The sequence below is a fragment of the Corythoichthys intestinalis genome, chromosome 17 (genome assembly GCF_030265065.1).
Source record: "Corythoichthys intestinalis isolate RoL2023-P3 chromosome 17, ASM3026506v1, whole genome shotgun sequence".
NCBI lineage: Eukaryota > Metazoa > Chordata > Actinopteri > Syngnathiformes > Syngnathidae > Corythoichthys > Corythoichthys intestinalis.
Genome location: NC_080411.1, coordinates 6,691,859 through 6,704,886, shown reverse-complemented (window position 1 = coordinate 6,704,886; position 13,028 = coordinate 6,691,859). Strand labels below are relative to the sequence as shown.

Below are 13,028 nucleotides of genomic sequence, written 5' to 3'. Positions count from 1 at the left end.
AGGATTTTATAGCCTAACAAGCTGCTTGTCTTTTGGCGTAGATACATCCACAATACGATCGGTTTATAGTCCTGTCCAGGGGTGAAAGTGGTTAGAATTTCTTGCCGGAACTCCCCGACGTGAAGGTCACCACTGAGCCCGAAATTTTATATTTTATTTTTCTTTTTTTTTTTTTTTGGGGGGGGGGGGGGGGGGTAAAACTACTGAAATGCAAAGAAAACTGTTTGGTCACTTATTTCTATAACACATACAAAAAACTGATTTTCATTCAAAACTTTTGCAAAACAAATGTTAACAAAAACAGCTATAACCCCAATCTCCATCTTCTAATTTTTATTTTCCCTCATTTCCTCACATACTAAATGCCAAATTGCAGTTTTAACTACTTAAGAACATAGGATGTATATTAAAATTGAAGATAATGTAAGCATTTAATTTTTGCTGTGTTTTTAATAATAAAGATATAAGTAACATACATTCAGAAAAATAAGTACAAATGACTTATATTATGCAGAGCGAAATGGAATATATTTTGAAGATCGCGCAAACATAACTTTTTGAAATCATAAGGAAATGAATAAGTAGCCTAACATAAATGAACAAATATAAGTCCAAAATGCACATTAACAGCTAAGATGTTTTGAACCTCCTCATCAGAGCAAATAAAGCTAAATATGATAAATAAGCCACCTTAAGTCTTTCCTTGCTCTTAAAGATTTGATCCGTTTTCTGTTGCATTGCCTTTTGCTGTTTCAGAAAACATGCACATTTGAACCAATCAGAGCTAACTATCTGGTGATCACATGTCAGTATGTCACCCAATTGAATGGATAAATGAGTCCAGGCGTTTTGCTTTGCTGCATGCATTCGCACATTGACGTGACTTGTCATCGTCAGACAAACTGCAGCAGCTGGGGAAACCTCCATGCCGTCCGTGGAATAAAATAAATGATAAATATCGGAGTAAAACAAATAATAAATATCGTTGGAAACGGATTACGCTACACAATCACTTTGTTATGCTTGTTGTTAACACTCGTGTATGTAAATCTGATGTTGGTACATTGTTTTCTTCTTGGACATTAAATGCATGTGTGGCAGCTTTGTATTATTATTATTATTTTTTTTTTTTTTTTTTTTTTTACATAGCGTTTTGACAGTTGCCGTCATATTTTCGGATGAATCTTATACCGGAACTGCGTTCCAGCCTGGAATCATATACCGGAACTGAGATCCTGACCGTTCTGGCCCACTTTTACCCCTGGTCCTGTCTGATACCATGTCAAATTATAATCTAAAAATCTCATTATCCGTAACATAGTGCTTCTGTTACATTTATATGGTGGTGGTGGGGGGGGGGCTCACTGGTAGTTCCTCGTCTCTCGCCATAGTCACAGAGAGCCTTTGTCTCATTATCTCTATCATTACCTCTCTCATCACCTTTCTTTTCAACACTGTTAAAATTTTAATTTCATGCTTTCCCCTGCTGTGTGGCCATGCTGGATGCATAAAAAAACCCTACAGTAGAGCCAATACTGTACTCCCTCCATATCAGAGTGCCACTGCCATCTACTGCGGTAGATGTGCAACTACACGTTATATTAGAACAGTGGAAGAAAACATGATCCTCTGTGGCACAATGCCCTTCCAGACATCACACCTGCCCCATTATGTAAGGACTACCTTGCGTTATTGCTTCTGCAGTCACTTTATAACCTCAAACAAATATTGCTGTGTAAACAGAAAGAAAACATCCAATGCCCCATGTGCATATTTTCGCTGCTTTCACAAGTCCTGAAGTTTAGCTTAAGTTCAAATATTGTTTACAGTTATCGCTTATTTTTCATGGTTAATGGGGACCAGAACCCACCGCAATAAGTGAAAAACCGCGAAGTAGCGGGGCAAACTTTTTTTTTTTTTGGGTTGTGTGTTAAGTGTATTTATTCAGATTTGGCATTGGAAAGATATACTGCACATGGCGGAAAACACTCAGGTGACTTGAAGTTCCGCTTTATGCATATGTGATACATCACTGGAAACCTTGAAATCTCTATTTCTTGGGGGAAGAAAATTTTGAACAGGAGGACATTTTTTAAAAACCCCTAAACCCTAACTCGAGGTGAGAGCATGAGAGAGCACAATTAAAAACACCATGATTTTACGAGTTATTATCGTGTACTTACCTTATTTCGATCCAAAAAATCTGTGTTGCATGTGGGATTTTATGGGTGAAACACGGTAATATAACAAGGGTCGCAATGCAGAAATCGCACCCATCAAGGAGTGGTCGATAAGCCTGTCGCAATATGCAATAATTCCATTTATCGCACGATAAATAAAAATGAAGGTGGTCATTTTTCCGCTGCGTTTATGTGCACGCGTGCGGCAGATATGCTGTTAAAAGTTCGATTTCCTTGTTACCAACTACGCAAAATGCATCTTCGTTCCAGGTCCGGCAAAAAAATGGCGCCGGAGCCAATCGTTCCCATTATATCCTATTGTTCAACGTATACCAGCCGCGCCAGTGCTCCGGATTGACTGTGGACTATCTCCGGCGTGCCGGTGTTGTTGACGTGTGGGCGCTCCCGTCAGGGGTGACATTTGACGCGGGGCGGCTATTTTTCGGCACAACACCGGATATTTACAACGAAGTCCGCCAAAACATTGTTATGGACTTGGCTGCTACGAACAACCTTTGATAACGGACAGCTGAATGGACATGATGAACATTGAGTGGCAAATTAAGTGCGCTGTGCTTCAAACTCGTCCTGTTTATGAAAGTCGATTGTCATATGCTGGTGTTGTGCAGTAATGAGCAGAAGTGACTTCTGTGGCGTTTGCTAACTATTTTAATGCGCGCACACAGTAGATATCATGAAATATCAAACTAGATGTGCTACGTCCCATGCCATTGGCTAAGTGAGCCCAGAGTGAAAATGGGACATGTCGTCCATATACTACATCGGTTAATTAATAAACCGCCATGACTGAATGGAAGAAGGCCAAATCAATCCATTCCAGTGACTATAGATAATGCTGCAAATATTGTTAATTCAGTACGTGACACAGATGGATTCGGACCACAAATAGGATGTCTTGCTCATGTAGTAAACCTAGCTGCTAAGAGAGCTGTAGCAATCAACAGTGTGCCCCGCCTCACTTTACAAACAGTAAAGATTGTTCTCAGCACTTTTATACAAAATTTCGTCAGATCAGTAAGAAGTAAGCACATAAATATTATGCACGAAAATGCATGTTTATATAATGGCAATTTAATTTTTGCTCGTTAGCAAAAAATAATAAATAAATAAATAAATACTATTGTTGTTGTTTTTTTTCCAGAGCGTTAAATGTATTGAATCGATCGAAAATCGTGTCCCCTGTATCGAATCGTGACTTAACTGTATCGTTGCATCCCTATGGAACACCATAGCAGACGCTATGAGGGGAAAAGTTTTCATTTGCCTAAAGTTATTTTTTTTCTTGAAAAACACATTTTATTTATTCTGTGTTTCTGTGCGGTATTAATATTGTTGTCTTTTACTTAAGAGGCATGGTCTATTGTTTTTAGTTGTGATTTCTTAAAAAGTATTTTTGAATTTAAGAGTAAATATTTATCGCGTTTAAATGGGTGTACTTGATCTATTAATATATACTGTATTCTCACTGTGTTATTGTAAATTGGTTTAAAAAAAAAAATTGGGAGGGCGCAATAATATCGCATATCACAATAATTTATGAGATTATCGCACACTAAAATTTGTTATCGCGACAGGCCTAGTGGTCGAGATTTTCTTTTTCAAATTTTTACCCTTTTAAACTTTTTTTTTTCTTCAATTTTTCTTTGTATGGATCGATTATTTATCCTCTAAAATACTGGGAAAAATGCAACAGTGACAAAAAAAATACAATTGAGCGATAGTTATGAGGTAGATATCCGTGACCTATTTACAGACACTATTTTTTTCATTGTGACATAATTTGTTTAAAAGTTTAAAATATGTGAGTGAATAATTTTATAAAGTCATTTTTTTAAACTAAATATTAGACTTCAATTAATGATTCTAAGCTAAAAATGATAGACATTTCTAATAAATATCATTCTTTATTGGCTGGGTTGAAACAAAAGCGGTTGCGCAGTGTCTGTAAAAGGGGGTTTCCAGGGTAAAATGAACAAATTAAAAATAGTTCGGGTCTTAATGTGCAATGAAACTGCTATGGCACCATATAGACATATTGTTTCATCAAACACAACAGTTCTTTTGGCTTAAAATACAGCAGTTTATTTTAAAGAGGGGTGCAAGAGCAGAAATTGCTTTTTCAGCCATGTCTGTGTTTTCCGCCACATATAAATGTATGTACCCCTATCTTTGCTATCTCCTCTGTATGAACAGTCCTCCCCGTTCACTTTGCTGTTCCTCTAGCCTCCACCTTTCCGTCCCCCGTGTCGGTCTCTCCACCTTCGGTTCCAGAGCTTTTAGTCACTTGGGGATTGTCGTCTGTAGGACCATGGCCCCCAACAAAATTTTTACTGCATATGGAGATGAATGACTTCACCTTGCTGGTGTTAGATTGGTCTTTTGGACGTCCGCAGAAGTTGATCCATTGTTCACATTTTTTCTCCCTGAGTTTTTGGCTTCGGGAAACGTATGAAGAAAACATCCTTCATATGTCGTTATGTCTAGAGTCGTTTCTACGAGTTCCATAGCAGCATTGTTTACTCGGCATGTTCTTTTTTTGAAAGATTACCGGCAGAAAACGAGCAGTGATAACATGGGTTTTATGCGAGCGCGCGTCTGTGTTGACCCACTTCCTGGTTACGATGGTGACGTCACGGTCTAAAAATAGCATTCATGCAGTACGCTGTTCTGTTCTTGCAGTCTTGAAAAATTGATTTAATGAATTGAACATTGAATCGTTTTTTGTTTTTTTTTTCCCTCAGACTAATCGTCAGATCAGACTTAACGAGCTACTGAAGGAACACTCCAACACGGCCAACCTCATTGTAATGTAAGCCCCCGCCTTTTTTTTTTTTTTTTTTTTTTTTTTTTTTTTTTTTCCCCCCCAAGTAATCATGTGCTTGTATATTGAATTTCTCATGGAAAGAAACTTCCATTGTAAGGTGCTAATATATGGAGGTAGATTTGTGTCTTTATTATTCGATGAATAAAAAGTTGCTTCAATCCAAAAAAATAAAGTTGCTTCAGTCAAAATATATATATATTTTCAATAAAAAAAGTCACTTCAATCAAAAAAAAAAAGTGTTTGAATGCAAAAATAAATTTTAATTAAACTAAAAAAAAAAGGATTTGAAAACTATTTTTCTTTCATCAAATTTTTTTTTTTTAACAACTTTTTTGATTGAAGTAATGTTTTGTGTTTGGGCCTCATTTTCGCTTGGACATTTGTGTCTTTATTATTCAATCAAAAAATATTTTTTTTCTAACCAAAAAATATTTTCAAAGAAAATAATCATTTGCAAATATAAAATTGCCCTCCCCTAAAAAAAAAATTTTTTTTTTAATTATTTTCATTTGAAATTATTCTTAACATTATTATTATTGATTGACTGGAGTGTCACTTTTTTTTAAGTGCAAAAAGTTTTGAGCAACCTTTTTTTCTGATTGAATCATTTTGAGACAAATGTTGCACTTTGCTAATGTTTGAGTAACAAGTGGCGTAGGATTTTCTCACATTTCTGCATAAAATCACCATCAAATGTGAGCTGATCTTTGACAAAATCACACAGATAAAAAAAAAAGTGTCTGCTTTAACTAAAACCACACAAAACATTTATAGGTTTTCATATTTTATTGAGGATAGCAAACAATGACAGAAGGAGGGGGAAAAAGTAAGTGAACCATCACATTTAATATTTTGTGCCCCCCAACCCGCCACCCCACCCATTTTGGCAGCAGTAACTTCAACCAGGCGCTTCCTGTAGCTGCAGATCAGTCCGGCACATCGATCAGGAGTAATCTTGCCCCATTCTTCTCTACAAAACTGCTGTAATTCAGTCAGATTCTTGGTCTTGGCTGGCATGAATCGCTGTCTTTAGGTCATGCCACAGCATCTCAATGGGGTTCAAGTCTGGACCGTAACTTGGCCAATCCAGAACTAGTATTGTGTTCTTCTGAAAGCACTCTGAAGTTGATTCACTTCTGTATTTTGGATCATTGCCTTGTTGCAGCATCCATCCTCTTTTTAGCTTCAACTGTCTGACAGACGGCCTCAGGTTTTCCTGCAAAACATCCTGATAAACTTTTGAATTCATTCTTTCATTAATGATTGCAAGTTGTCCAGGCCCTGAGGCAGCAAAACAGCCCCTAATCATGATGCTCCCTTCACCATGCTTCACGGTAGGAATGAGGTGTTGATGTTGGAGAGCTGTTCCATTTTTCCTCCACACATGACGTTGCGTGTTACTCCCAAACAAATCAACTTTGGTTTCATCAGTCCACAAACTATTTTGCCAAAACTTATGTGAAGTGTTCAAGTGCCTTTTTGCGAACATGAAACAAGCAACAATGTTTTTTTTAGACAGCAGTGGCTTCCTCTGCGGTGGAGTCCTCCCATGAACACCATTTTTGGCCATAGTTTTACATATAGTTGACGTGTGCACAGAGACATTGGCCTGTGCCAGTGATTTCTGTAAGTCTTTAGCAGACACTCTAGGGTTCTTTTTTACCTCTCTGAGTATTCTGCACTGAACTCTTGGCATCATCTTTGGTGGACGGCCACTCCTTGGGGGAGAAGCAACAGTGCCAAAAACTCTCCATTTGTAGACAACTTCTCTGACTGTCAACAGATAAATATCCAGACTTTTAGAGAGGGTTTTGTACCCTTTCCCAGCTTTATACATATCAACAATCCTTGTTCGCAGGATCATATGAGAGAATGTGAGAGCTGCACTAAAAATTTGAACACACCTGCTCCCTATGCACACCTGGACCTAGTAACACTAACAAGTCACATGACATTTTGGAGGGGAAATGACGAGCAGTACTCAATTTGGACATTAGGGATGTCGTTTCTAAGGGATGTACTTTGGTTACCAGGGGTTTAGATATCAATGGCTATATTCTGAGTTATTTTGAGGGGAAAATAAATTCAAAATAAAATAAGAACTATTATTTACGCGGCACACATTCTACTTTTCATTATGTCAAAGTGTCATTTTGTCAGTGTCGTCTCATGAAAAGATATACTTAAATATCTGCAGAAATGCGAGGAGTTTACTCACTTTTGTGATACACTGTAAATATTTGGGTGGTTTTAGTTAAAGCAGACGCTGTTTTTTCATCTGTGTGATTTTGACAACGATCAGATCACATTTGATGGTGATTTTATGCAGAAATGTGAGAAATTCCAAAAGGTTCAGATACTTTTTCATACCACTGTAGATCAATATCAGTGATTGTATTATCAAATGTGCAAGTAAAACGTAAATAAATGTATCCTTCTTGCCTTCAGGAGCCTGCCACTGGCCAGGAAAGGTGCAGTGTCGAGTGCTCTGTACATGGCCTGGTTGGAGGTGTTGTCAAAGGACCTGCCACCCATCCTTCTGGTCCGTGGCAACCACCAGAGTGTCCTAACCTTCTATTCTTAAAAAGCATTCAAAAAAAACTTACATTCAACTGTCTGTTAGCAGACCCCTTATATATATATAGATATATATATATTCCAGACATAGCTACATAACTCCAAGCTATGTGCACACTGTTTTTAAGGAACGTGAATAAAGTGTAGAAAGGTTTAAGATGAGGAAAAATACAATCAAGTGTGAGTGTAAGGTGCTTTTTGTAAAACGTACCCACTTGCTCACTTTTTTTTTTTGTTGCTAAAATGTCTGTATTTTCTCATGTATCTCCAATCTGATTCACACAAGGAGATGTCAATTTCTCCAAACGGTTTTTGAGAACTGGTTATAAAGGTTTTCACGCCATGTTCACTTTGTTGTGATGCGGGATGGTCACACTTGTTACATTTACCGGACTCGTTGTAATGTTTGTAAAGCCTCAATAAGTAACTTGCCGCTTTCCTTCAATGTTTGGAGAGAAGCACGTAGAATGCTTTACGACACCGCCTTATGGATGTGCCTTCCAGTTTAATCAGATATTAATCTCTAGTTAGATGATAATATAATTGTATTAGTTGGTAGTTTTATTGATTTTTGAATTTGATTCCTATTAGTGGAGTGCATTGCATGGATTAAAGGTGTCCCTTTAATGGCATGAAGACTTTCTACCAGTTCTTCCCCCCTTTGTTTTGGGCTGTCGTGTTGTTCTTTTGACTAACTTTTAAGTCTTCCTTAATAAATGTTCATTTTTCTAAAGCCTCAATCACACTGTTGAGGAGAGACAGCGAGAACCAAAAGTGTTTTTTGGCATGTGGCAAAATGGAGTTTGCCATGTGGCAATTTTTTTGCTATGCGGCAAAATTAATTTTGCCATGTGGCATTTTTTTCGCCATGTGGCATTGTTTTTGCTATGTGTTTTTTTTTTTTTTTTTTTTTTTTTTTTTTTTTTGCCATGTGGCATTTTTTGCCATGTGGCAAGATGGATTTTGCCATGTGACTTTTTTTTTTTTGCCATGTGGCATTTTTTTGCCATATGGATGAAAATGGATTTTGCCTTGTGGCATTTTTGTTTTTTTGCCTTGTGACCTTTTTTTGTTGTGTGGCAAAATGGATTTTGCCATGTGGCATTTTTTTTTGCCACGTGGCCTTTTTTTTTGCCATGTGACTTTTTTGGGGGGGTATGTGGCAAAATGGATTTTGCCATGTGGCAAAGTGGATTTTGCCATGTGGCCTTTTTTTGGCATGTGACTTTTTTGGGGGTATGTGGCAAAATGGATTTTGCCATGTGGCCTTTTTGGGGTGGTATGTGGAAAAATGGATTTTGCCATATGGCAAAATGGATTTTGACATGTGGCATTTTTTTTGACATGTGGCAAAATTGATTTTTCCACGTTGCATTTTTTTTTTTTTTTTTTTTTTTTTTTTTTGCCACGTGGCAAAATGGATTTTGCCATGTGGCTTTTTTTTTTGCCATGTGGCATTTTTTTGGGGGGGTATGTGGCAAAAAGGATTTTGGTTTGTGGCTTTATTTTTTATTTTTTTTGGTCAGTGGATTTTTTTGTTTTTTTGTTTTTTTGTACATGGCATTTTAGCAGGCCATGCATGTCCAAATTTTCCCATTCATTTTAAATGGCAGAAAACGTGTGGCTGATTTTTTAATATACATTTACCATTACAGCCATCACCACATGGCAAAAAAATGCCACATGGCAAAATCTATTTTGCCACATGGCAAGAAAAATGCCACATGGCAAAATCCATTTTGCCAAATACCACTTTTAGTTCTTCGCCCTGCTACTGTTATGGTCACCGTTAGGCTTTCAGGCAAGCATTTGTGGATTGGTCTTAGAATGTTATTTTATTTGTACTTTTTCATTAGCTATAGTATTCAAACACAAATCTGCTGTATCTCATGTAGCTTCACATGAACGGAATTGTTTCATGTTTTGTTCTCGTCTTCCCATGAACGCGAATGCCACTACCCAACAAGCTAGTTTGCCTTAATACCAGAAATAACGAAAGTTTTTGTAAGCCATACTGGAGAGGTCACATCTTGTTTTCAACACCATTGAATAGACCACATTTATATATACAGTATATATGTATGTACGATATATAATCACCGTCCTCCCCCCAATATATTGCTTGATGTAGCTCAGCTCTGCTAGGAGCTGCCTCTGTGGTGACTCAACCTATAACGCATCCACCGTTAGTGTCACCATACACTTTAGATTTACTCAAGTACTCAGGCCCCTCTCAACCCCTTTGTTATCTTGTTTGCCATCAGAATGTATGATGAACTGCTAGTCTTATCCAAAAGTGACTTTTTTTCTCCCCCAAACTTGGAAGGCTCGCAGTTCTGAGTAATGTGACATTAGAATGGGTTAAGTCTGTATACCTCTATGCATTTCAGATTGTATAACGTGTAATAAAGTCCATGTCAATTTGAAAGGCCCTACTTGAGTCACTTCATTAGAAGTTCTCCTACTTCGAAATGATGGGCGGGTTTGAAATTTTCATGGTAAGTGCATATCCACTGTGACAGACAATCTAAAGAAAGAAATCCAGAAATCACAGTGTATGATTTTCCAACAATTTACAGTGGAGCAAATAAGTATGGCACCGGTTTTAACTCATTATTGGTATAAAACACCTGTCCACAACCTCAGTCAGTCACATTCCAACTCCACTATGGCCAAGACCAAGGAGCTGCCGAAGGACACCAGAGACAAAATTGTAGACCTGCACCAGGCTGGGAAGACTGAATCTGCATTAGGTAAAACGCTTGGTCTAAAGAAATCAACTGTGGGAACAATTATTAGAAAATGGAAGACATACAAGACCACTGATAATCTGCCTCGATCTGGGGCTCCATGCAAGATCTCACCCCGTGGCGTCAAAATGATAAGAACGGTGAGCAAAAAATCCCAGAACCACAAAGGGGGACCTAGTGAATGACCTACAGAGAGCTGGGACCACAGTAACAAAGGCTACTGTCAGTAACACAATACGCTGCCAGGGACCCAAATCCTGCACTGCCAGACGTGTCCCCCTGCTGAAGCCAGTACACGTCCAGGCCCTTCTGCGATTCGCTAGAGAGCATATAGGTGACAAATACTTATTTGCAGTAATATAGAAAGAAATACAGTGGGGCAAATAAGTATTTAGTCAACCACTAATTGTGCAAGTTCTCCCACTTGAAAATATTAGCGAGGCCTCTAATTGTCAACATGGGTAAACCTCAACCATGAGAGACAGAATGTGGGAAAACTCAGAAAATCACATTGATTTTTAAAGAATTTATTTACAAATCATGGTAGAAAATGAGTATTTGGTCAATACCAAAAGCTCATCTCAATACTTTGTTATGTACCCTTTGTTGGCAATAACGGAGGCCAAACGTTTTCTGTAACTCTTCACAAGCTTTTCACACACCGTTGCTGGTATTTTGGCATATTCCTCCATGCAGATCTCCTCTGCAGCAGTGATGTTTTGGGGCTGTCATTGGGCAACACGGACTTTCAACTCCCTCCTCAGATTTTCTATGGGGTTGAGATCTGGAGACTGGCTAGGCCACTCCAGGACCTTGAAATGCTTCTTATGAATCCACTCCTCTGTTGCCCTGGCTGTGTGTTTGGGATTATTGTCATGCTGAAAGACCCAGCCACGTCTCATCTTCTTTGCCCTTGCTGATGGAAGGAGATTTTCACTCAAAATCTCTCGATACATGGCCCCATTCATTCTTTCCTTTACACAGATCTGTCATCCTGGTCCCTTTGCGGAAAAACAGCCCCAAAGCATGATGTTTCCACCGCCATGTTTCACAGCGGGTATGGTGTTCTTCGGATGCAATTGAGTATTCTCTCCTCCAAACACGAGAACCTGTGTTTCTACCAAAAAGTTCTATTTTGGTTTCATCTGACCGCAACACATTGTCAAGTTAAAAATAGACCCTCAGGTAGACATTTGTAAAATTACCCAAAAATAAGGAGAGAAGACACTCAGTTTTCTTGGCCAAGGAGAGCAAAAGAGTGACCAGCCAGAGGAATGCTAGATTACGCTGTCCAGTCACCAAAATTGATCTAAAGAAAAAACCCTCCTTGCTATTTTTATTTAGGGGTTTGTCCTAACACAGAAAGGGTGCCGCCCTGAGGGAGGGGGAAGCAAGTTGGAGACACCCATGTGATTTTGGTTGGATATGTGTGAGCATGTAGGTGGAACTAAGTAAGTACACGTATGTAAGCAAAGGCTCATGTAAACAATGGTCAAAATGACCCAGACACTTCAGTTATGCAACGCTGCGGCCATGGAAGATGTCCTCGGATGAAAATTTGTCCTCGAAGTTCTAGACGAAAGTCCAGACGCCAGGTGCTGAAGATGTCTCTGAAGGTCTAGTTACGCAATGATGCGGCCATGAAGCAAGGCAGTTGTCATCCCGACCCTCTTTACTCTTTGTAACACTTAAGCATTATACTACAACCTAGTATAGCAAGCAATAATCATTTACTGGTTATATCAATAAGAGAAAAATATGGCAATATGTATTATTTATGGTATATATGAGCACAAGCAAATATTCAATCAAGCAAATATTTAATCAATCAACCCTCGATAATTACCTCAACACACATTCTCCCAGTCCTCTTCTGGATCATCCAAATGCTCTCTAGCGAACTGCAGACGGGCCTGGACGTGTACTTTTGTCAGCAGTGGGACATGTCTGGCAGTGCAGGATTTGAGTCCCTGGTGGCGCATTGTGTTACTGATAGTAGCCTTTGTTACTGTGGTCCCAGCTCTCTGAAGGTCATTCACTAGGTCCCCCCCGTGTAGTTCTGGGATTTTTTCCCACCGTTCTTATCATTTTGACGCCACGGGGTGAGATCTTGCATGGAGCCCCAGATCGAGGGAGATTATCAGTGGTCTTGAATGTCTTCTATTTTTATAATAATTGTTCCCATAGTTTATTTCTTTACACCAAGCATTTTATCTATTGCAGATTCAGTCTTCCCAGCCTGGTGCAGGTCTACAATTTTGTATCTGATGTCCTTTGACAGCTCTATGGTCTTGGCCATAGTGGAGTTTGGGGTGTGACTGACTGAGGTTGTGGATAGGTGTCTTTTATACTGATAATGAGTTAAAACAGGTGCCATTAATACAGGTAACGTGTGGAGCTTCGTTAGAAGACGTTAAACCTCTTTGATAGCCAGAAATCTTGCTTGTTTGTAGGTGACCAAATACTTATTTTCCAGTCTAATTTGGAAATAAATTCTTTAAAAACCAAACAATGTGATTTTCTGTTTGTTTTTTTCCACATTCTGTCTCTCATGGTTGAGGTTTACCCATGTTGACAATTACAGGCCTCTCCAATCTTCTCAAGTAGGAGAACTTGCACAGTTGGTGGTTGACTAAATACTTATTTGCCCTACTGTATGTATCTCTTTCAAATGCT

At 38.6% G+C, this 13,028-nt stretch overlaps 1 protein-coding gene across 2 annotated transcripts in view; it reads left to right on the top strand.

Annotated features, from left to right (window-relative positions):
* slc12a2 (solute carrier family 12 member 2) overlaps positions 1-10,240 on the top strand; it is a 100,822-nt gene extending 90,582 nt beyond the window's left edge. The window contains exons 25-26 of one of the 2 annotated variants that reach the window (XM_057818318.1): positions 4,943-5,010; positions 7,474-10,240. In XM_057818318.1, coding sequence (XP_057674301.1) covers positions 4,943-5,010; positions 7,474-7,609 — 204 coding nt within the window. In that variant the 3' untranslated portion in view covers positions 7,610-10,240. The remainder of the gene's footprint in view (positions 1-4,942; positions 5,011-7,473) is intronic. The other variant, XM_057818317.1, reaches the window with a different exon arrangement.
* Positions 10,241-13,028: the final 2,788 nt, after the last annotated feature.